General features: G+C 48.5%; 1 protein-coding gene across 2 annotated transcripts in view; it reads right to left on the minus strand.

Moving 5' to 3' along the window:
* Window positions 1-5,917: 5,917 nt before the first annotated feature.
* Window positions 5,918-22,931, minus strand: part of ddr2l (discoidin domain receptor family, member 2, like) — a 53,807-nt gene continuing 36,793 nt past the window's right edge. For both annotated transcript variants that reach the window (XM_042320268.1, XM_042320267.1), the window contains exons 12-17: window positions 21,254-21,498; window positions 19,859-19,986; window positions 19,528-19,725; window positions 14,072-14,306; window positions 7,843-7,992; window positions 5,918-6,509 (exon numbers count right to left, since the gene is read on the minus strand). In XM_042320268.1, coding sequence (XP_042176202.1) covers window positions 6,375-6,509; window positions 7,843-7,992; window positions 14,072-14,306; window positions 19,528-19,725; window positions 19,859-19,986; window positions 21,254-21,498 — 1,091 coding nt within the window. In that variant the 3' untranslated portion in view covers window positions 5,918-6,374. The remainder of the gene's footprint in view (window positions 6,510-7,842; window positions 7,993-14,071; window positions 14,307-19,527; window positions 19,726-19,858; window positions 19,987-21,253; window positions 21,499-22,931) is intronic.

The following is a 22,931-nucleotide window of genomic DNA, read 5'->3' on the forward strand; positions in this document are numbered from 1 at the left end:
TGACCTATTTCTTGTTTGACTCATATTCAACACCTCTGCACATTAGTGGTGGGGTAGTGGGGTGGTGGTGTGGTGTGGTGGGGTAGTGGGGGGGTGGTGGGGTGGTGGGTGGGGGGTGGTGGGGTAGGTAGTGGGGTGGTGGTGTGGTGGGGTGGTGGTGGGGTGGGGTAGGTAGTGGGGTGGTGGTGTGGTGGGGTAGGTAGTGGGGTAGTGGGGTGGTGGGGTAGTGGGGTGGTGGGGTAGTGGGGGGGGTGGTAGGGTGAATAACTACAACAATAGGTCTAATTAAAAGAACAGTGATGAAGGAAGTAAAAAATGCTGGGCAGAGCATGACCAGAGCATGACCAGAGCTCGTGGCTAGGTGGTATTGGAGCTAAATTTGAGCGGGAGAGAAAGACACTAACAAATCAATTCAATCTGCTCACATTTACACACGCTCCGCCCCTCGCTCCACCCCAGCTCCGCTCGCATCCTCTGGTCAAAGCTGTGTGCTGGAAACCCTTGGTAGAGCATAGGTGGAAACCCTTGGTAGAGCATAGGGGGAAACCCTTGGTAGAGCATAGGTGGAAACCCTTGGTAGAGCATAGGTGGAAACCCTCGGTAGAGCATAGGTGGAAACCCTTGGTAGAGCATCGGTGGAAACCCTCGGTAGAGCATAGGTGGAAACCCTCGGTAGAGCATAGGTGGAAACCCTCGGTAGAGCATAGGTGGAAACCCTCGGTAGAGCATAGGTGGAAACCCTCGGTAGAGCATAGGTGGAAACCCTCGGTAGAGCATAGGTGGAAACCCTTGGTAGAGCATAGGTGGAAACCCTCGGTAGAGCATAGGTGGAAACCCTCGGTAGAGCATGGGTGGAAACCCTCGGTAGAGCATGGGTGGAAACCCTTGGTAGAGCATAGGTGGAAACCCTTGGTAGAGCATAGGTGGAAACCCTTGGTAGAGCATGGGTGGAAACCCTTGGTAGAGCATAGGTGGAAACCCTTGGTAGAGCATAGGTGGAAACCCTTGGTAGAGCATAGGTGGAAACCCTTGGTAGAGCATAGGTGGAAACCCTTGGTAGAGCATAGGTGGAAACCCTTGGTAGAGCATAGGTGGAAACCCTTGGTAGAGCATAGGTGGAAACCCTTGGTAGAGCATAGGTGGAAACCCTTGGTAGAGCATAGGTGGAAACCCTTGGTAGAGCATAGGTGGAAACCCTTGGTAGAGCATAGGTGGAAACCCTTGGTAGAGCATAGGTGGAAACCCTTGGTAGAGCATAGGTGGAAACCCTTGGTAGAGCATAGGTGGAAACCCTTGGTAGAGCATAGGTGGAAACCCTTGGTAGAGCATAGGTGGAAACCCTTGGTAGAGCATAGGTTCGGTATAGGTTTTAGGTGAAACCCTCGGTGAGCATAGGTGGAAAAGAGCATAGGTGGAAACCCTCGGTAGAGCATAGGTGGAAACCCTTGGTAGAGCATAGGTTTAGAGCATAGGTTTAGAGCATAGGTGGAAAAGAGCAAGGTGGAAACCCTTGGTAGAGCATAGGTGGAAACCCTTGGTAGAGCATAGGTGGAAACCCTTGGTAGAGCATAGGTGGAAACCCTTGGTAGAGCATAGGTGGAAACCCTTAGAGCATAGGTGGAAACCCTCGGTAGAGCATAGGTGGAAACCCTCGGTAGAGCATAGGTGGAAACCCTCGGTAGAGCATAGGTGGAAACCCTTGGTAGAGCATAGGTGGAAACCCTCGGTAGAGCACAGATATAGGTGGAACTATATAGGTGGAAACCCTTGGTAGAGCATAGGTGGAAACCCTCTAGACATAGGTGGAAACCCTCGGTAGACATAGGTGGAAACCCTCGGTAGAGCATAGGTGGAAACCCTTGGTAGAGCATAGGTGGTAGGTGAAAGAAGAGTTTCTAAACATAGGTGAGAGCATAGGTGGAAATGAATAGAAAAGAGAGGTGGAAACCCTTGGTCAGAGTGCATAGGTGGAAACCCTCGGTAGATCATAGGTGGAAACCCCAAACATAGGTGGAAACCCTCGGTAGAGCATAGGTGGAAACCCTCGGTAGAGCATAGGTGGAAACCCTTGGTAGAGCATAGGTGGAAACCCTTGGTAGAGCATAGGTGGAAACCCTTGGTAGAGCATAGGTGGAAACCCTCGGTAGAGCATAGGTGGAAACCCTCGGTAGAGCATAGGTGGAAACCCTCGGTAGAGCATAGGTGGAAACCCTTGGTAGAGCATAGGTGGAAACCCTCGGTAGAGCATAGGTGAAATACGCGTTGCAGTGCTCATGTGAATATATTTCCTTTGTTTCTCTCACTTTGAAAACATATATTTATTTATTTTTATGATGGAAAAAAAAAGACACGATACCGTTTGTCAAGTTTGATTTTAATATAAGAAACAAAGAGAAAGAATAGATCAGAGGAAAACTGTCATGGGGCTGGAATCTTCTCCTCAGCACCCAATATATTACTATACAAATCTACTCTGACTACACTATGTACAAGTCAGCCACATATGTATGAGAAGAGTTTCTAAACTGAAGCGATGAATAGAAAAGAGAAAAATCAGAGTGTCCTCTATCACCTGGCACCAAACCAACCAGTCATTACCACCCGTTATGCATTCAGACACCAAACCAACCAGTCATTACCCCCCGTTATGCATTCAGACACCAAACCAACCAGTCATTACCACCCGTTATGCATTCAGACACCAAACCAACCAGTCATTACCACCCGTTATGCATTCAGACACCAAACCAACCAGTCATTACCACCCGTTATGCATTCAAACACCAAACCAACCAGTCATTACCACCCGTTATGCATTCAAACACCAAACCAACCAGTCATTACCACCCGTTATGGATTCAAACACCAAACCCTTTTGGGTTTTCACACTCGTACAAACACGCTGTACAGAGACTCTAAGTCTAGCAGACTGCCACATGCATACACGCTCAAACCAACCTTTCCCTCAAAACGTCCTTTACCACAGTTGTGCTTCCATGGCAACCAAAAAAGTGGAGAAAGCCACTCCGGAGAGGAAGTGTTACAGAGCTTGGGTCAATAATCCGCTTTCTTCTGTCCAATCCCAACCAATGGAAAACAAAAAAAACATGATTTACTCTGTCTGGACCAGCATTAAGGGATTCATCTTTACCAACGAACATTAGCTAACACAGGCTCACTTCAGCAAAGACCTCTGGGATATTGGGTTTAGTGGTTTCCTTACATCCCTCTCTCCCCCTTCATCCCTCCCTCCCCTCTCCATGCATTGCAGATTGTACTGCACAACAACGGGGCATGTAAACACACTTCAAGTTGAACCACTTCCCCCAGTGCTCCGTGGAATGTCAAACATACACATAACACATCCAGCAGAGCCCCTCCTCCCAGCAGAGCCCCACCTCTCAGCAGAGCCCCACCTCTCAGCAGAGCCCCTCCTCCCAGCAGAGCCCCACCTCTCAGCAGAGCCCCACCTCTCAGCAGAGCCCCTCCTCCCAGCAGAGCCCCACCTCCCAGCAGAGCCCCACCTCTCAGCAGAACTCCACCTCTCAGCAGAGCCCCTCCTCCCAGCAGAGCCCCACCTCTCAGCAGAGCCCCACCTCTCAGCAGAGCCCCTCCTCCCAGCAGAGCCCCACCTCCCAGCAGAGCCCCACCTCCCAGCAGAGCTCCTTCTCCCAGCAGAGCCCCTCCTCCCAGCAGAGCCCCTCCTCTCAGCAGAGCCCTTCCTCTCAGCAGAGCCCCTCCTCCCAGCAGAGCCCCTCCTCCCAGCAGAGCCCCACCTCCCAGCAGAGCCCCTCCTCCCAGCAGAGCCCCACCTCCCAGCAGAGCCCCACATCCCAGCAGAGCCCCACCTCCCAGCAGAGCCCCTCCTCCCAGCAGAGCCCCTCCTCTCAGCAGAGCCCTTCCTCTCAGCAGAGCCCCTCCTCTCAGCAGAGCCCCTCATCTCAGCAGAGCCCCTCCTCCCAGCAGAGCCCCTCCTCCCAGCAGAGCCCCTCCTCTCAGCAGAGCCCCTCCTCTCAGCAGAGCCCTTCCTCTCAGCAGAGCCCCTCCTCTCAGCAGAGCCCCTCCTCCCAGCAGAGCCCTCCTCCCAGCAGAGCCCCTCCTCCCAGCAGAGCCCCTCCTCTCAGCAGAGCCCCTGCTCCCAGCAGAGCCCTCCTCCCAGCAGAGCCCTCCTCCCAGCAGAGCCCTCCTCCCAGCAGAGCCCCTCCTCTCAGCAGAGCTCCACCTCTCAGCAGAGCCCCTCCTCCCAGCAGACACAGACACACCGTGAAGCATCAGATACAGTACAGGTGAACAACACAACACATTGACATTCATGTTAATAACCTTAACAATGACAACACAAGAAATGTCAGAAGCTGATTTCAATGTTGAGATCTTTGGTGTCAGCCACTTTTAAACACTTGATGCCTGTTCATTCACTCCGATATTGTGGTAACAGAGGATGCAGCAATACAAATAAATGTACTTAAAATAGGGGGAAATAATGTTTTGAAATAACGAAAAAAGTAAAACTTGGCTTTTTAAAACTTTTACACTAACATGACAATATCGCTTGATCTCCCAATGGACAAGTGACATCTACACAGAGATCGCTTTTCAGTTATATTTACAACCACAATTAAGGTTAACCTTCATTTCAATCCCCTGCAACTCAGAATGAATTCTATGCAAGCCAGCTACAATCATAGAAATATGTGTACTAGAACAGGCGAAGGGAAGTACATCAGTAACTTCCCTGTTCCCTAGAACAGGGATGTACAGCAGTAATTCTATTGCTATGGCTCAATTCATCTGAAGGCGGAGCTGTGAACACAACAGCTGTTTGGTCAGAGGCTTGGTCACAGCAACATGCTAGCTACTGTGTGGTCAGAGGCTTGGCCACAGCAACATGCTAGGTACTGTATACTCGTAAAGTGTGTTGTCCAGCTTCTAGCTCTGGTCCACGTCACCGTTGTCCAGCTTCTAGCTCTGGTCCACGTCACCGTCAGTGCGTGTTCCTCCACTGGAACGCACACAAACGCCCCTGGACCAACGCTAACCAGCCTCCAGCTACTCAATCCAGAAGACTCTGTAGGGGATAGCTAATGACATCTAATAATGCTAACTAGCTTTAATGCTATCTGATAAGGCTGCACAGTTTGCGGTGGGTATCTCCAGCGGGACAGTGCCTTGCGTTAGACATCTCCAAGGGGACAGTGCTTTCTATTCCTCATCATCAGTCCATTGTGGCTCCCCAACCCTCTCTAATGCAGGGTTAGGGTTAGGGTTAGGGTCAGAGGGTTAGAGTTAGGGTCAGAGGGTTAGAGTTAGGGTCAGAGGGTTAGGATCAGAGGGATAGGATCAGAGGGATAGGGTTAGAGGGTTAGGGTCAGAGGGTTAGGGTCAGAGGCTTAGGGTCAGGGGGTTAGGATCAGAGGGTTAGGGTTAGAGGGTCAGAGGGTTAGGGTCAGAGGGTTAGGGGGTCAGAGGGTTAGGGTCAGAGGGGTTAGGGTCAGAGGGTTAGGGTCAGAGGTTAGGGTCAGAGGTTAGGGTCAGAGGCTTAGGGTCAGAGGGTTAGGGTCAGAGGGTTAGGGTCAGAGGCTTAGGGTCAGAGGGTTAGGGTCAGAGGGTTAGGGTCAGAGGGTTAGGGTCAGAGAGTTAGGGTCAGAGGATTAGGGTCAGAGGATTAGGGTCAGAGGGTTAGGGTCAGAGGGTTAGGGTCCTATTCTAGCTATGACAGTAGTTCTGCTTTAGCCAAAGGCCTTATCCAAACTGTCCTATAGAACATTCATATTCAAAAAGATCAATAAAATCTGAGTCAAACAAATCAAAATGATCATAGTCCAGTGTGGGGTTAATAAAAGGAACAATGGATAAATGGAAGACAACCAGGCAGCAGTGCTTTACACACAAAAAACACAGAACCTCAAGACAAAAGCATTTGTCCAGTTGTCGATTTCTTACTAGGCCAGGTATTAGGGACATTATGTTTTCTTTGGTAGGCCTACCATACAAAATCAACATGAAAACACAAATTACTGTATAAAGATGGATGAACAGAATTCAATTTACACAAACCATCAACAGACAAAAAGGGTGAGAGCTTTTTTTCATGGATTTCAAATGATTCAGGTCCATCACTGAAGAATGTGAAATATGAAAGAAATGGCCCACATTCTGGAAGTGATAACCTCAACCCACTTCCTGCTCTCTTAAAATGACAACATCGCTGCATCCTCTTCCAGTCCTCCCCGCTGTCTGTCTGTCTGCCTGTCTGTCTCTCTGTCTGTCCGTCTGTCCATCTGTCTGTCAGTCAGAGGGGTTAAGAGAAGAGAATTCAGGCTAAATAGACCTCTCACTCAGGACAGCCCGTTGGTTGTGCCAGGGTTCAAAGTTCACTGGACCACGTGTGGTCGTAAGGCCTGGTACAACCCCTCGAAGGTGGGTCGATCAGCGATGTCGCGGTCCCAACAACGCATCATCAGCTCAAATAGAGAGGGAGGACAGAGCAGTGGGGCGTATAGAAAGATCTAGAAGAAAAATGGGGTGGACGGGGGATGGGGTGCCAAAACATTACTGTTATGCCCAGATGTATATAAGTCACAGATATATAATAGTCACAGATATATAAAAGCCCCAGATATATAATAGTCACAGATATATAAGTCACAGATAAATAAAAGCCCCAGATATATAATAGTCACAGATATATAAGTCACAGATATATAATAGTCACAGATATATGTCACAGATATATAAGTCACAGATATATAAAAGCCCCAGATGTATAATAGTCACAGATATATAAGTCACAGATATATAAAAGCCCCAGATATATAATAGTCACAGATATATAAAAGCTCCAGATATATAATAGTCACAGATATATAATAGTCACAGATATATGTCTAAGATATATAAGTCACAGATATATAAAAGCCCCAGATGTATAATAGTCACAGATATATAAGTCACAGATATATAAAAGCCCCAGATATATAATAGTCACAGATATATAATAGTCACAGATATATAATAGTCACAGATATATAAGTCACAGATATATAATAGTCACAGATATATAATAGTCACAGATATATAAGTCACAGATATATGTCACAGATATATAAGTCACAGATATATAAAAGCCCCAGATATATAATAGTGACAGATATATAAGTCACAGATATATAAGTCACAGATATATAAAAGCCCCAGATATATAATAGTCACATATATATAAAAGCCCCAGATATATAATAGTCACAGATATATAATAGTCACAGATATATAATAGTCACAGATATATAAAAGCCCCAGATATATAATAGTCACAGATATATAATAGTCACAGATATATAAAAGCCCCAGGTATATAATAGTCACAGATATATAATAGTCACAGATATATAATGGACTTTACATTGCATGCAGGATGAGTTTACATTGCATGCAGGATGAGTTTACATTGCATGCAGGATGAGTTTACATTGCATGCAGGATGACAACAATTTGAGCACAACTAAATAATATTTTACCCATTTGGAAAAGAATGACATGTTGTTGAATGTGAGACAGAGCTAAGTTACTCTACCTAATGACATGTTGTTGAACTGAGACAATAATATTTTACCCATTTGGAAAAGAATGACATGTTGTTGAATGTGAGACAGAGCTAAGTTACTCTACCTAATGACATGTTGTTGAATGTGAGACAGAGCTAAGTTACTCTACCTAATGACATGTCTAATCCTATGCACTGATGAATCCAGTACCCGGTTACCACTCTTCTCTCTTTTAAATGTTTTTGCCACCCGTGTATAAATGAATGAATGAGTAAATTAAATTAAATAAATCACTAACCTGTCTGCCCTGGTTCCGGAAGAACTCGCCAGTGTTTTCGATGACCTGTTCGTCTGACAGTAGGCTGTAAGGCTGTTCTTTACACAGAGTGAAGATCTCCCACAGGGTGACGCCAAAGGCCCACACATCACTGGCTGTGGTGAACTTACCCTGGAGAGGAACCACACAGACAGTGAAGTTTCCCCTAGGTACAGATCTAGAATCAGATTCCCCTCCCCAAATCCTAACCGTAGCTATTAGTGCAGAAAATGCAAAACTAACCCAAGATCAGCATCAAGGGCCAACTTCACCCTAAACCTCACACCAACAACCACGGGATCTATCTGGGTCGTATTGATTTGGCAACAAACGGAAGAAACTAGAGAAGCGGGGAAGGGTTTCATAAGTGTTTTGCTATGGTGTGCACTAATGCATAGGACCCAGATGTAGCCAAATAAGGGCTGACTTAACGGGTCAAAATGGTTGCCTATAGCTTCCATCAGAGTTCTGAATGAGCTTTGATGGATACATGATAACGTTTCAGGAAACACATTTACATCATCTCTATCTCTCATCCACTCAACACCACTGTTTTCGACTTGGTCATTAAGAAATTCAGCAGCCATGACTGAACCCCAACAAGAGTTGTAATGTGGGTGTCTCTTGTGTGTGTTTGCAAATCACATGTGTTTGTTTCTACATTTAAAAAAACTGTTCACAGTTAGTCACTCACCCTTCTAGATAACTTGAAACAGTCTCTAACCAGGTTTTGTGTCTTGGAGTCACCTTTGCTCGCTAGTGCTAGACAACTCCTTTCACCAATTATCTTCAGCCTGGTTGTGGCAAAATTGGTTTGACATTGGACAGTCTATATCTGGGGCTAGTTAGGGACCATCAATAAATTAAACAATGTAAATGGGACCACATCTTACATGCTGCACATCTTTTCAAATCAAAGCAAATGTTATTGGTCACATGCACATATTTATCAGAAGTTATTGCGGGTGTAGTGAAATACTTGTGTTCCTAGCTCCAACAGTGCAGTAGTATCTAACAATTCACAACAATACACACAAATCTAAAAGTAAAAGAATGGAATTAAGAAATATATAAATATTAGGACGAACAATGTCGGAGTGGCATTGCCTAAAATAGAGTAGAATAGAAGACAGTATATACACTAGAAAGGACTGTACATACAGTTGAAGTCAGAAGTTTACATACACTTATGTTGGAGTCATTAAAACTCGTTTTTCAACCTCTCCACAAATGTCTTGTTTCCAAACTATAGTTTTGGCAAGTCAGTTAGGACATCTACTTTGTGCATGACACAAGTAATGTTTCCAACAATTGTTTACAGACAAATTATTTCACTGTATCACAATTCCAGTGGGTCAGAAGTTTACATACACTAAGTTGACTGTGCCTTTAAACAGCTTGGAACTGAATTGCGACTCCACTTTGTCTCTGTACTGATGTTTTGCCTGTTTGGTTGCCTTGCGGAAGGAATAACTACACTGGTTGTATACAACCATATTCCCAGTCACCTAGCCATGGTTAAATGCAACGGTTCTCGCTTTCATTTTTGAGCGAATGCTGCCATCTATCCATGGTTTCTGGTTTGGGTAGGTTTTATTAGTCACCATGGGAACAACTTCCCCTATACACCTCCTGATGAACTCAGTCACTGTGGGAACAACTTCCCCTATACACTTCCTGATGAACTCAGTCACCGTGTCCATGTAAGCATCAATGTAGTTCTCAGAAGCTACCCGGAACATATCCCAGTCCACGTGATCAAAGCATGGATTCCGATTGGTGAGACCAGCGTTGAATAGACCTTAGCACGGGCACTTCCTGTTTGAGTTTCTACCTATAGGAAGGGAGGAACAACATTTAAGTGGAGCGAGTAGTGGGGCTGGAGTGGAGCGAGTAGTGGGGCTGCCTCAGGATATGTGGTTTCCAGGTTTGCATAAAGTCTAGTGAAGTTCGAGTAGTGGGGTGGAGTGGCATATACACAGCTGCGACTATAAGTAGTGGGAGCTGGAGCTGGAGTGAGTAGTGGGGCTGGAGCAGAGCAAGTAGTGGAGCTGGACTGGGGTGGAGCTGGGTGGAGTGAGTAGTGGGGCTGGAGCAGAGGTAGTGGAGCTGGAGTGGAGGAGTAGTGGAGTGGGGCTGGAGCGGAGCGACAAGCGGAGCGAGTAGTGGGGCTGGAGTGGAGCGAGTAGTGGGGCTGGAGTGGAGCGAGTAGTGGGGCTGGAATGGAGCGAGTAGTGGAGCTGTAGTGGAGTGAGTAGTGGGGCTGGAGCGGAGCAAGTAGTGGGGCTGGAGTGGAGCGAGTAGTGGGGCTGGAGCGGAGCAAGTAGTGGGGCTAGAGTGGAGTGAGTAGTGGGGCTGGAGCGGAGCAAGTAGTGGGGCTGGAGTGGAGCGAGTAGTGGGGCTGGAGTGGAGCGAGTAGTGGGGCTGGAGTAGAGCTGGAGTGGAGAGAGTAGTGGGGCTGGAGTGGAGTGAGTAGTGGAGCTGGAGTGGAGCGAGTAGTGGGGCTGGAATGGAGCGAGTAGTGGGGCTGGAGTGGAGCGACAGTGGAGCGGAGCGAGTATTGGGGCTGGAGCGGAGCGACAAGTTGAGAGAGTAGTGGAGCTGGAGTGGAGCAAGTAGTGGAGCTGGAGTGGAGCGAGTAGTGGGGCTGGAGCGGAGCGACAAGTGGAGCGAGTAGTGGAGCTGGAGTGGAGCGAGTAGTGGGGCTGGAGTGGCGCGAGTAGTGGGGCTGGAGTGGAGCGAGTAATGGGGCTGGAGTGGAGCGAGTAGTGGAGCTGGAATAGAGCGAGTAGTGGGGCTGGAGCGGAGCCCAATTTTACTGGAAAGCGCAGCGAGAAGATTCTCAAAGGCTGGAGCGTTGTCCTTCTCGCCTGCTCCAATTTCACTCCAGTAGCGCTCACTTCATGAGCTCAAGGCATGCCCGGCCAGCATGCATTTGTAGTCTACTTGTGTGCTGCTATAGCCCCTAGCTTTAGCTACTATCATGGAGTTCACTAAATATTTACATAAAGAAACTGATAGACCACACGGGTGCTAAATCAAGGTGACTTACAAAGATGAGGACCAAGAGCAAGAGAGGGAGTGTGGTGATGTAGTGTCCACTACTAAAGAGAGGGAGTGTGGTGATGTAGTGTCCACCAAAAAGAAAAAGACAAAAGAAAGGAAGGAGTGTGTCGCTGTAGCAAAGTATTTATAAACAAAAAATCTGATCTCTTAAATGTTTTGTTCATTTTTGTTCTATTATCTATACAATAGACCATCATTGATGTTGGATCAATAGGCCTGGCATATTCCCATATTCAAGGAACTTTACATTTTGATTGGGATATTTTGCCTAAAAACCTTTAGGCCTACCAATAAATAAAAAAATATAAGATAACATAATAATAATAATATAAGATATTCACCATCACATGAGCCTGAAGACACAGACTGGCAAGACGTGGTTCTAAAAATGAATTCTAAAAATGAATTCTAAAAATGAATTCAAAAGGCACTAATAAGTCCTTTTTTGTTTAATTTGTATTTCATTCTAAGTAAGTCACAGCCTATATGAGCAATTTCTATATTATAATGATTAATACAATGAAATGTTGTTTAAATGCTGAGCGCTTTATGTCCCTACCAGTCTAGTATGTTATAGCCTTGAAATAATATAGCCTAAATCATTCAGGCTCCCTGTCTGGCTCCTGACCTATTTACAGTGTTTATATGCTGTTTAGTATGACACACCTGCCCGCCCGTCCAGCATCACTACTCTGGACGGTTCTGACTTAGAATATGTGGACAACTACAAATACCTGGGTGTCTGGTTAGACTGTAAACTCTCCTTCCAGACTCACATTAAACATCTCCAATCCAAAATTAAATCTAGAATCGGCTTCCTATATCGCAACAAAAGCATCCTTCACTCATGCTGCCAAACATACCCTCGTAAAACTGACCATCCTACTGATCCTTGACTTTGGCGATGTCAAGGATGCTTCATATTCGTCGCCAAACCCACTGACAACCAGGTCATCTATAAGTCTCTGCTAGGTAAAGCCCCGCCTTATCTCAGTTCACTGGTCACCATAGCAGCACCCACTCGTAGCACGCGTTCCAAAAATCACTGAAGCTGGAGACTCATATCTCCCTCACTAACTTTAAGCACCAGCTGTCAGAGCAGCTCACAGATCACTGCACCTGTACATAGCCCATCTGTAAATAGCCCATCCAACTACCTCATCCCCATACGGTTATTTATTTATTTATTTTGCTCCTTTGCACCCCAGTACCTCTACTTGCACACTCATCTTCTGCACATCTATCACTCAAGTGTTTAATTGCTATATTGTAATTATTTCGCCACTATGGCCTATTTTTTTTTTACCTTACCTCCCTTATCCTACCTCAGTTTCACACACTGTACATAGACCTTTCTATTGTATTATTGACTGTATGTTTGTTTATTCCATGTGTAACTCTGTGTTGTTTGTGTCGCACTGCTTTGCTTTATCTTGGCCAGGTCGCAGTTGTAAATGAGAATGTGTTCTTAATTAGCCTACCTGGTTAAATAAAGGTGAAATAATGTTTTTTAAAGAATGTAGCCTATTTGAAATGATGTGCACTTCTTACATTCATCTTTTCATGTTGTTTATTCAAATACTTTTCATTCAAATCATATGGTTTGGTTTCAATACTTCTAAACCAAAATGGTAGATCCAGGTAGTCACAACAATAGATGGATGTTGGTTAAACTGGGATTTTAATGAATGGAGTGAATTTGGAACGGCAGTTTATTTTTAAACTTGTGAACGTTGAGCGGTTTTTAGACGAGCGGTTGGAAAGGATGTGATGCGCCAGAGCAATGAGCTGGATTTCCAACCGCTCAACTCAGCTCACATGCTCTGGTTCAGAGCAACACCATCATTGTGAAGCCCTGTTATTTTGTTACAATGAATCGTTTCTGAAGATGATTATTTATTTAATGTGATTAGTGATTCATTTCTAAAGATGATTATTTATTTAATGTGATTAGTGATTCATTTTTAAAGATGATTATTTATTTAATGTGATTAGTGATTCATTTCTAAAGATGATTATTTATTTAATGTGATTAGTGATTCATTTCTAAAGATGATTATTTATTTAATGTGATTAGTGATTCATTTCTAAAGATGATTATTTATTTAATGTGATTAGTGATTCATTTCTAAAGATGATTATTTATTTAATGTGATTAGTGATTCATTTCTAAAGATGATTATTTATTTAATGTGATTAGTGATTCATTTCTAAAGATGATTATTTATTTAATGTGATTAGTGATTCATTTCTAAAGATCAACAACAACATGCCCCTCATTTTAAAGTCAACCCTGTCACGTGAACTGAACTATCTTTTTAATACGGTGAAACTATTCCTTTAAAAATATATATATATATAATATAAAATTATAGTCAAATCATACTATCAAATCAGGTGAGCTGATTCTACTCTTTTTGGCCCATTTTGTTGTTTTTGTGGTGGAAAACTGAGGGGGTTGAGCATAACAGGTCAAGATTGTTGCCCATAGATAGACAGGCTGGAAATGGCTTTACTGGCAGCCCGCCAGGGTCTTACATTTTTTTGTGAAGCTTGTATTCAATTGCCCCTTCCTGTTGCACACAACACGCTTCCATTCTCACTGTCACAAGGGGATTTATGGCCATGTTACGGTCAACTCTGTGACAGTCAACCCTGTTACTTTATTTGGCACTTAATAAGCCCTTACTATAGTCATTTTAAAAAAAAATAACTTCTTGAAGGGTTGAACATGCTCGTCATGACAAAATTGTAACATTTTTTTTACCAAGTTAACTACCCAAACGGGAGTAATTTTGTGGAATGACCCTGAGGTATTGTGCTTTCTCACCAGTAGAATGCTCTCCCAGGCCATCATTTTGTGGAATGACCCTGAGGTATTGTGCTTTCTCACCAGTAGAATGCTCTCCCAGGCCATCATTTTGTGGAATGACCCTGAGGTATACTCCTTTCTCACCAGTAGAATGCTCTCCCAGGCCATCATTTTGTGGAATGACCCTGAGGTATTGTGCTTTCTCACCAGTAGAATGCTCTCCCAGGCCATCATTTTGTGGAATGACCCTGAGGTATACTCCTTTCTCACCAGTAGAATGCTCTCCCAGGCCATCATTTTGTGGAATGACCCTGAGGTATTGTGCTTTCTCACCAGTAGAATGCTCTCCCAGGCCATCCAACGGATGGGCAGCACAGCTCGCCCCTGAATGCGGTAGTAGTCACTGCTGTACAGGTTTCTGCTCATGCCGAAGTCTGCTATCTTGATGGTGAGTCTGCGGTCCAGCAGGCAGTTGCGTGTGGCCAGGTCTCGGTGCACAAAGTTCAGAGAGGCCAGGTAGCGCATGCCGGACGAGATCTGCACTGACATGTGCAGGAGATCTGACAAGCTACAAAAAAAGAGAGAGAGAGATAGCAAAAAAGTGAGAGAGGAGAGATAGCGAAGAGAGAGAAAAGATAGATAGCGGAGAGAGAGAATAGATAGATAGCAAAGAGAGAGAGAGAGAGAGGAGAGATAGTGAAGAGAGAGAGATAGTGAAGAGAGAGAGAGCGAAATGAGAGAGAGGAGAGATAGCGAAGATAGAGAGGGGAGAAATTGCAAAGAGTGAGGAAATATAGCGAATAAAGAGGAGAGAGAGCAAAGAGAGAGAGAGAGAGAGAGAGAGAGAGAGAGAGGAGAGATAGCGAAGATAGAGAGAGGAGAGATAGCGAAGATAGAGAGAGGAGAGATAGCGAAGAGAGAGAGAAGATGGACAGCGAAGAGAGAGGCGAGATAGCGTAGAGTGAGGAAATATAGCGAAGAGAAAGAGGAGAGAGCGGAGAGAGAGAGAACCAATGTGTTAGCTTAAGAAGAAAACAACGTAGAACAATGTTGTTGGAGGAAGTGAGGGAGTAGTAATAGAATATTGAGTCATTGACCTATATTTCTATGGGTGAGAGAATTGGTTTAGTTCAGGTCAATTCAAATCTGGACCTCCAAGCCAGTTCCACTGCTGTGCAGATTTGCATTGTTCCCCTCTAATCAGGGACTGATTTAGACCTGGGACACCAGGTGGGTAAAATGAATTATCAGGTAGAACATTAACTGGAAGTAGTACTCTGGACCTCTAGGCTTGGATTTGAATACCCCTGGTATAGTTGGAATGACTGAGACTGGTGGAGTATGGTGAGAAGGGAGGAGGAGAGAGGAGTGGAGGAGCACATGGTGAGAGAGGAGGAGAGAGGAGTGGAGGAGCATGGTGAGAGAGGAGGAGAGAGGAGTGTAGAAGTATGGTGAGAGAGGAGGAGAGAGGAGTGGAGAAGTATGGTGAGAGGAGAGAGGAGTGGAGGACCGTGGTGAGAGGAGAGAGGAGTGGAGGAGCGTGGTGAGAGGAGAGAGGAGTGGAGGAGCGTGGAGAGGAGTGGAGGAGAGGAGTGGAGGAGCATGGTGAGAGGAGAGAGAGGAGTGGAGGAGCATGGTGAGAGGAGAGAGGAGTGGAGGAGCATGGAGAGAGGGAGAGAGTGGAGGAGCATGGTGAGAGGGGAGGAGGGAGGAGGAGAAGCGTGGTGAGAGGAGAGAGGAGTGGAGGAGCGTGGTGAGAGGAGAGGAGTGGAGGAGCATGGTGAGAGGGGAGGAGAGAGGAGTAGAGAAGCATGGTGAGAGGAGAGGGGAGGAGCATGGTAAGAGGAGAGAGTGGAGGAGCATGGTGAGAGGAGGAGGAGTATGGTGAGAGGGGAGGAGAGAGAGGAGTGGAGGAGCGTGGTGAGAGGGGAGGAGAGAGGAGCGTGGAGGAGAGAGTGGTGGAGAGCGTGGAGAGGAGAGAGGTGGTGGAGGAGCGTGGTGAGAGGGGAGGAGAGAGAGGAGGAGGAGAGGGTGACGAGATGGAGAGAGGGAGTGGAGGAGCATGGTGAGAGAGGAGGAGGAGCGTGGTGAGAGGAGAGAGGAGTGAGTGAGATGGAGGAGACAGAGGAGGAGAGAGAGGAGAGAGGAGTGGAGGAGCGTGGTGAGAGGGAGAGGAGTGGAGGAGCGTGGTGAGAGGAGAGAGGAGTGGAGGAGCATGGTGAGAGGAGGAGATGAGTGGAGGAGCATGGTGAGAGAGGAGGAGCATGGTGAGAGAGGAGAGAGGAGTGGAGGAGCATGGGAGTGGAGGAGCATGGTGAGAGTGGAGGAGAGAGGAGTGGAGGAGCGTGGTGAGAGGAGAGAGGAGTGGAGGAGCGTGGTGAGAGGAGAGAGGAGTGGAGGAGCGTGGTGAGAGGAGAGAGGAGTGGAGGAGCGTGGTGAAGAGGAGGGAGGAGGAGTGAGAGGAGAGGAGTGGAGGAGCAGTGAGAGGAGGAGGAGTGGAGGAGCGTGGTGGAGGAGAGAGGAGTGGAGAGGGGAGGAGAGAGGAGTGGAGGAGCGTGGTGAGAGTGGAGGAGCATGGGAGAGGAGAGAGGAGTGGAGGAGCGTGGTGAGAGGAGAGAGGAGTGGAGGAGCATGGTGAGAGTGGAGGAGTGGTGAGAGGGGAGGAGAGAGGAGTGGAGGAGCGTGGTGAGAGGAGAGAGGAGCATGGAGAGAGAGAGAGAGTGGAGGAGCAGAGAGGGGAGGAGGGAGGAGTAGAGAAGTATGGTGAGAGGAGAGAGGAGTGGAGGAGCGTGGTGAGAGGGGAGGAGAAGTATGGTGAGAGGAGAGAGGAGTGGAGGAGCGTGGTAAGAGGAGAGATGAGTGGAGGAGCATGGTGAGAGAGGAGGAGAGAGAGAGGAGAAGTATGGTGAGAGGAGTGGAGGAGCGTGGTGAGAGGAGAGAGGAGTGGAGGAGCGTGGTGAGAGGAGAGAGGAGTGGAGGAGCGTGGTGAGAGGAGAGAGAGTGGAGGAGCGTGGTGAGAGAGAGAGGAGAGAGGAGGAGCGTGGTGAGAGGAGAGAGGTGGTGGAGGAGCGTGGTGAGAGGGGAGGAGAAGGAGGATGTGGGAGAGGAGAGAGGAGTGGAGGAGCATGGTGAGAGTGGAGGAGCATGGTGAGGAGGAGAGAGGAGACAGAGGAGGAGCATGGGAGGAGCGTGGAGAGAGGAGAGGAGGAGCATGGTGAGAGGAGGAGACAGAGGAGGAGCGTGGTGAGAGGAGGAGACAGAGGAGGAGCATGGTGAGAGGAGAGAGGAGTGGAGGAGCGTGGTGAGAGGAGGAGAGTGGAGAGCATGGTGAGAGGAGGAGCATGGTGAGAGGAGGAGAGAGAGGAGGAGCGTGGTGAGAGGAGGAGGAGAGAGGAGCATGGTGAGAGGAGAGGGGAGAGAGGAGGGAGCAGGTGGTGAAGAGGAGGAGGAGAGTGGAGGAGCGTGGTGAGGGGAGGAGGAGGAGGAGAGAGGAGTGGAGGAGGAGCATGGAGGAGAGGAGGAGGAGAGAGGAGGAGAGCATGGTGAGAGGAGGAGGAGAGAGAGGAGGAGCATGGTGAGAGGAGGAGGAGACAGAGAGAGGAGGAGCATGGTGAGAGGAGGAGGAGAGAGAGGAGGAGAATGGTGAGAGGGAGAGGAGGAGCATGGTGAGAGGAGAGAGGAGAGGAGGAGCGTGGTGAGAGGAGGAGAGAGGAGTGGAGGAGCGTGGTGAGAGGAGGGAGGGAGAGAGGAGAGAGGAGTGGAGGAGCATGGTGAGAGGGGAGAGAGGAGAGAGGAGTGGAGGAGCATGGTGAGAGGGGAGGAGAGGAGTGAGAGGAGAGGAGTGGAGGAGCATGGTGAGAGGAGAGAGGAGTGGAGGAGCGTGGTGAGAGGAGAGAGGAGTGGAGGAGCATGGTGGAGGAGTGAGAGGAGAGGAGAGAGGAGTGGAGGAGCGTGGTGAGAGGGGAGGAGAGAGGAGTGGAGGAGCGTGGTGAGAGGAGAGAGGAGTAGAGGAGCATGGTGAGAGGGGAGGAGGGAGGAGTAGAGAAGTATGGTGAGAGGAGAGAGGAGTGGAGGAGCGTGGTGAGAGGGGAGGAGAAGTATGGTGAGAGGAGAGAGGAGTGGAGGAGCGTGGTAAGAGGAGAGATGAGTGGAGGAGCATGGTGAGAGAGGAGGAGAGAGGAGTGGAGAAGTATGGTGAGAGGAGTGGAGGAGCGTGGTGAGAGGAGAGAGGAGTGGAGGAGCGTGGTGAGAGGAGAGAGGAGTGGAGGAGCGTGGTGAGAGGAGAGAGGAGAGGAGGAGCGTGGTGAGAGGAGAGAGGAGTGGAGGAGCGTGGTGAGAGGAGAGAGGAGTGGAGGAGCGTGGTGAGAGGAGAGAGAGGGAGGAGGAGCGTAAGAGGAGAGAGGTGGTGGAGGAGCGTGGTGAGAGGGGAGGAGAAGTATGAGGAGAGGAGAGAGGAGTGGAGGAGCATGGAGAGAGGAGAGTGGAGAGGAGACAGAGGAGGAGGAGTGGTGAGAGGAGAGAGAGAGGAGGAGCGTGGTGAGAGGAGGAGACAGAGGAGGAGCGTGGTGAGGAGGAGACAGAGGAGGAGCGTGGTGAGAGGAGAGAGGATTGGAGGAGCGTGGTGAGAGGAGAGAGGAGAGAGGAGGAGCATGGTGAGAGGAGGAGGAGAGTGGAGGAGCGTGGTGAAAGGAGGAGGAGGAGGAGCATGGTGAGAGGAGGAGGAGAGAGGAGGAGCATGGAGGAGAGGAGAGAGGAGAGAGGAGGAGCATGGTGAGAGGGGAGAGAGAGAGGAGGAGCGTGGTGAAGGAGGAGAGAGGAGCATGGTGAGAGGAGGAGGAGAGAGGAGGAGCATGGTGAGAGGAGGAGGAGACAGAGGAGGAGCATGGTGAGAGGAGGAGGAGACAGAGGAGGAGCATGGTGAGAGGAGGAGGAGACAGAGGAGGAGCATGGTGAGAGGAGGAGGAGACAGAGGAGGAGCATGGTGAGAGGAGGAGGAGACAGAGGAGGAGAATGGTGAGAGGAGGAGAGAGAGAGGAGGAGCATGGTGAGAGGAGAGAGGAGGAGCGTGGTGAGAGGAAGAGACAGAGGAGGAGCGTGGTGAGAGGAGGAGGAGTGGAGGAGCGTGGTGAGAGGAGGAGGAGGTGGAGGAGCGTGGTGAGAGGAGGAGTGGAGGAGCATGGTGACAGGAGAGAGGAGAGAGGAGGAGCATGGTGAGAGGAGGAGGAGACAGAGGAGGAGCGTGGTGAGAGGAGGAGAGAGAGGAGGAGCATGGTGAGAGAGGAGGAGAGAGGAGGAGCATGGTGAGAGAGGAGGAGAGAGGAGGAGCGTGGTGAAAGGAGGAGGAGACAGAGGAGGAGCATGGTGAGAGGAGGAGGAGACAGAGGAGGAGCATGGTGAGAGGAGGAGGAGACAGAGGAGGAGCATGGTGAGAGGAGGAGGAGACAGAGGAGGAGCGTGGTGAGAGGGGGAGGAGAGGAGGAGCATGGTGAAAGGAGGAGGAGACAGAGGAGGAGCATGGTGAGAGGAGGAGAGGAGAGTGGAGGAGCATGGTGAGAGAGGAGGAGAGAGGAGGAGCGTGGTGAAAGGAGGAGGAGACAGAGGAGGAGCATGGTGAGAGGAGGAGGAGACAGAGGAGGAGCATGGTGAGAGGAGGAGGAGACAGAGGAGGAGCATGGTGAGAGGAGGAGGAGACAGAGGAGGAGCATGGTGAGAGGGAGGAGAGAGGAGTGGAGGAGCGTGGTGAGAGGGGAGGAGAGAGGAGGAGCGTGGTGAGAGGAGGAGGGTCTCACCTGACTGCGGGGATGTTGTTGGCGTGGGTCAGGGTGCTCTCCATCTCTCTCTGTGACAGAAACATGTTGAGGTCTCCGTTGTCCATGTACTCAGTCACCATGCACAGTGGGTCTGAGCTCACACACACACACAGCAACTGGATGATGTTGGGGTCGTTGAGCCTCGACATGATCTTGATCTCCTTCAGGAAGTCGTTCCTGTGCGTGTGTGGTGGCATTGGGGGGGGTTAGAATACCATAGGTCAGAATGTAGCTATTCATACACACAGAGTACTAAAGGCAATATTCATACACACACACCTGGTGAACACAAATAAACAAACACACACACCTGGCGTTGTTGGTGGCGTCTGCCCTCAGTTGCTTCACCGCCACCAGTACAGGCCGTCCGTCTCGGTCGGGAAGGGGGGCGCCCTCCCCCAGAAACTCAGGCAGACCCTCAGCCTCACACAGGTGGACCTGCACAGAGAACAGGGTCATGTTCATTAGGCCCCAAACAGACTGAAACATTTGTATGTTTTTCATCGTGTGCCCAGTAACACATTACTTTAAGGGTCCATAATAAGCCATTTATAATCATTTGCAAACAGTTTGCTTATCATTTATTAACCATGACTCCCAAATTTGTAAATGTTAGTAAACTAATCATTCACACATGTATATACAGAGTATTTGATACACTGCCAATTTTGCAGGTTTTCCTACTGACAAAGCATGTAGAGGTCTGTAATTTGTATCATAGGTACACTTCAACTGTGAGAGACGGAATCTAAAACTAAAATCCAGAAATTCACATTGTATGATTTTTAAGTAATTAATTAGCATTTTATTCCACTGTATGTAACCAGTCTGAAATGGCTAGCTCGTTAGAGGGGGGCACGCAAATAGCGTTTCAATCGGTGACGTCACTCGCTCTGAGACCTTGAAGCAGTTGTTTCCCCTTCTCTGCAATTTATAATCATTTGCAAACAGTTTGCTTATCATTTCTTAACCATTACTTCCACATTTGCTAATTATTCACACATGTATATATGTAACCGGTGTGAAATGGCTAGCTAGTTAGTGGTGCGCGCCAATAGCGTTTCAATTGGTGACGTAAATCGGTGACGTCACTCGCTCTGAGGCTTTTGTGGAGCGATAGGTAACGATGCTTGGTGGGAGGCAGTTGTTGATGTGTTCAGAGGGTCCCTGGTTCGAGCCCAGGTTGGGGCGAGGAGAGGGACAGAAGCTATACTGTTACATTATTACAGGTCCTTAAACATCCTGTGTCAGGTGCTTGTTCTTTCACCAGGTACAGCAGGAATGTCTACCAATGTCTGCCCATCTTTTAGTGAGAAATTACACTGGTCACTCAAAACATTTAGAAACTATTGAAAAAGTTTAGGTAGCTCTCACTTCAGATTAGGGACTGAAAAAATACTTTACTAATGATTAGTAAATTGTTTATAAATGTGGGAGTAATGATAAATTCATGGTGAACAACACAGTTATGTGACTGAAATCAGACAAGCGCGATGAATAAGTTTTTGGTAATATAACACACAGTACAACCTTTTTCTGTGGTTTCCTCCAGTGGATAAATGTTGAAGGGGCAATCTGGGATTGATACATCCTTCATTGATTCTTGAAGAATATAACTTTTAAACGCTCATGAAGAACGAATGAGGGCATCTGCAGTTGTCTGTGTGTACGTCAACAAGAAGATAAACACTAGGAAGGTCCTCACCTCTCCAAACTGCCCCTCCCCCAACTTCTCCCTGAAGAGCAGCCGGTGACGGGGGAACTCTGCCACGGAGATGTCCTTGCGGGTGAGCGAGTCGACGGTGAGCGCGGGCACGGCGTACATGTTACTGCCTGTCACACCCTGCAGGCTTACGATGTCCGTCTCGGCGTAGTGCGGCACGCTGCTCTGGAAGCACTGATGAGGCGTGCACTGGGTGACATCGGGCTCCGCATAGCCCCCACCACACGCTGAGGAGGAGCAGGGATATTAGGGAGGAGGAGGAAGAACAGGAAGAGGAGGAAGAGGAGGAAGAATAAGATGAGGAGGAAGAGCAGGATGAATAGGAGGAAGAGCAGGATGAGGAGGAAGAACAGGATCAGGAGGAGGAAGAGCAGGATGAGGAGGAGGAAGAACAGGATCAGGAGGAGGAAGAACAGGATGAGGAGGAGGAAGAACAGGATGAGGAGGAGGAAGAGCAGGATGAGGAGGAAGAACAGGATGAGGAAGAACAGGATGAGGAGGAGGAAGAGCAGGATCAGGAGGAGGAAGAACAGGATCAGGAGGAGGAAGAACAAGATGAGGAGGAAGAACAGGATGAGGAGGAGGAAGAGCAGGATGAGGAGGAGGAAGAGCAGGATGAGGAGGAGGAAGAGCAGGATCAGGAGGAGGAAGAACAGGATCAGGAGGAGGAAGAACAAGATGAGGAGGAAGAACAGGATGAGGAGGAGGAAGAGCAGGATGAGGAGGAGGAAGAGCAGGATGAGGAGGAGGTAGAGCAGGATGAGGAGGAGGAAGAGCAGGATCAGGAGGAGGAAGAGCAGGATGAGGAGGAGGAAGAACAGGATCAGGAGGAGGAAGAACAGGATGAGGAGGAGGAAGAACAGGATGAGGAGGAGGAAGAGCAGGATGAGGAGGAAGAACAGGATGAGGAAGAACAGGATAAGGAGGAGGAAGAGCAGGATGAGGAGGAAGAACAGGATGAGGATGAGGAAGAGCAGGATGAATAGGAGGAAGAACAAGATGAGGAGGAAGAACAGGATGAGGAGGAAGAAGAGCAGGAGGAGGAGGGAAGGGATTGTTAAGAAGGAGGAGGAAGAGCAGGAGGAGGAAAGGGAGGGGGAGGAGGAGAGACAAAGAGAGAGTGATAGTTTGTGCTAAGCTCCTGACTGTTATGATAACCAGGGCCTGAGAGTAGGAGTTCTGATCTAGGATCAGGTCCCCCTTGTTCAAGTAATCTTGTTCATTATGATCTAAAAGGCTAAACTGAACACAGTGCCAGACTCATAAAGCTAAGGATGAAAAGAAAACAGTCCCAGACAGTAACAAACCCTGGCAGTCCTAGACAGGCACAGACCCTGGCAGTCCCAGACAGGAAAATACCCTGGCAGTCCCAGACAGTAACAGACCCTGGCAGTCCCAGACAGTAACAGACCCTGGCAGTCCCAGACAGTAACAGACCCTGGCAGTCCCAGACAGGAAAATACCCTGGCAGTCCCAGACAGGCACAGACCCTGGCAGTCCCAGACAGGCACAGACCCTGGCAGTCCCAGACAGGAAAGACCCTGGCAGTCCCAGACCCTGGCAGTCCCAGACAGTAACAGACCCTGGCAGTCCCAGACAGTAACAGACCCTGGCAGTCCCAGACAGTAAACAGACCCTGGCATTCCCAGACAGGCACAGA

Source organism: Oncorhynchus tshawytscha, linkage group LG04 (genome assembly GCF_018296145.1).
Source record: "Oncorhynchus tshawytscha isolate Ot180627B linkage group LG04, Otsh_v2.0, whole genome shotgun sequence".
In the NCBI taxonomy this organism is placed as follows: Eukaryota; Metazoa; Chordata; class Actinopteri; order Salmoniformes; family Salmonidae; genus Oncorhynchus; species Oncorhynchus tshawytscha.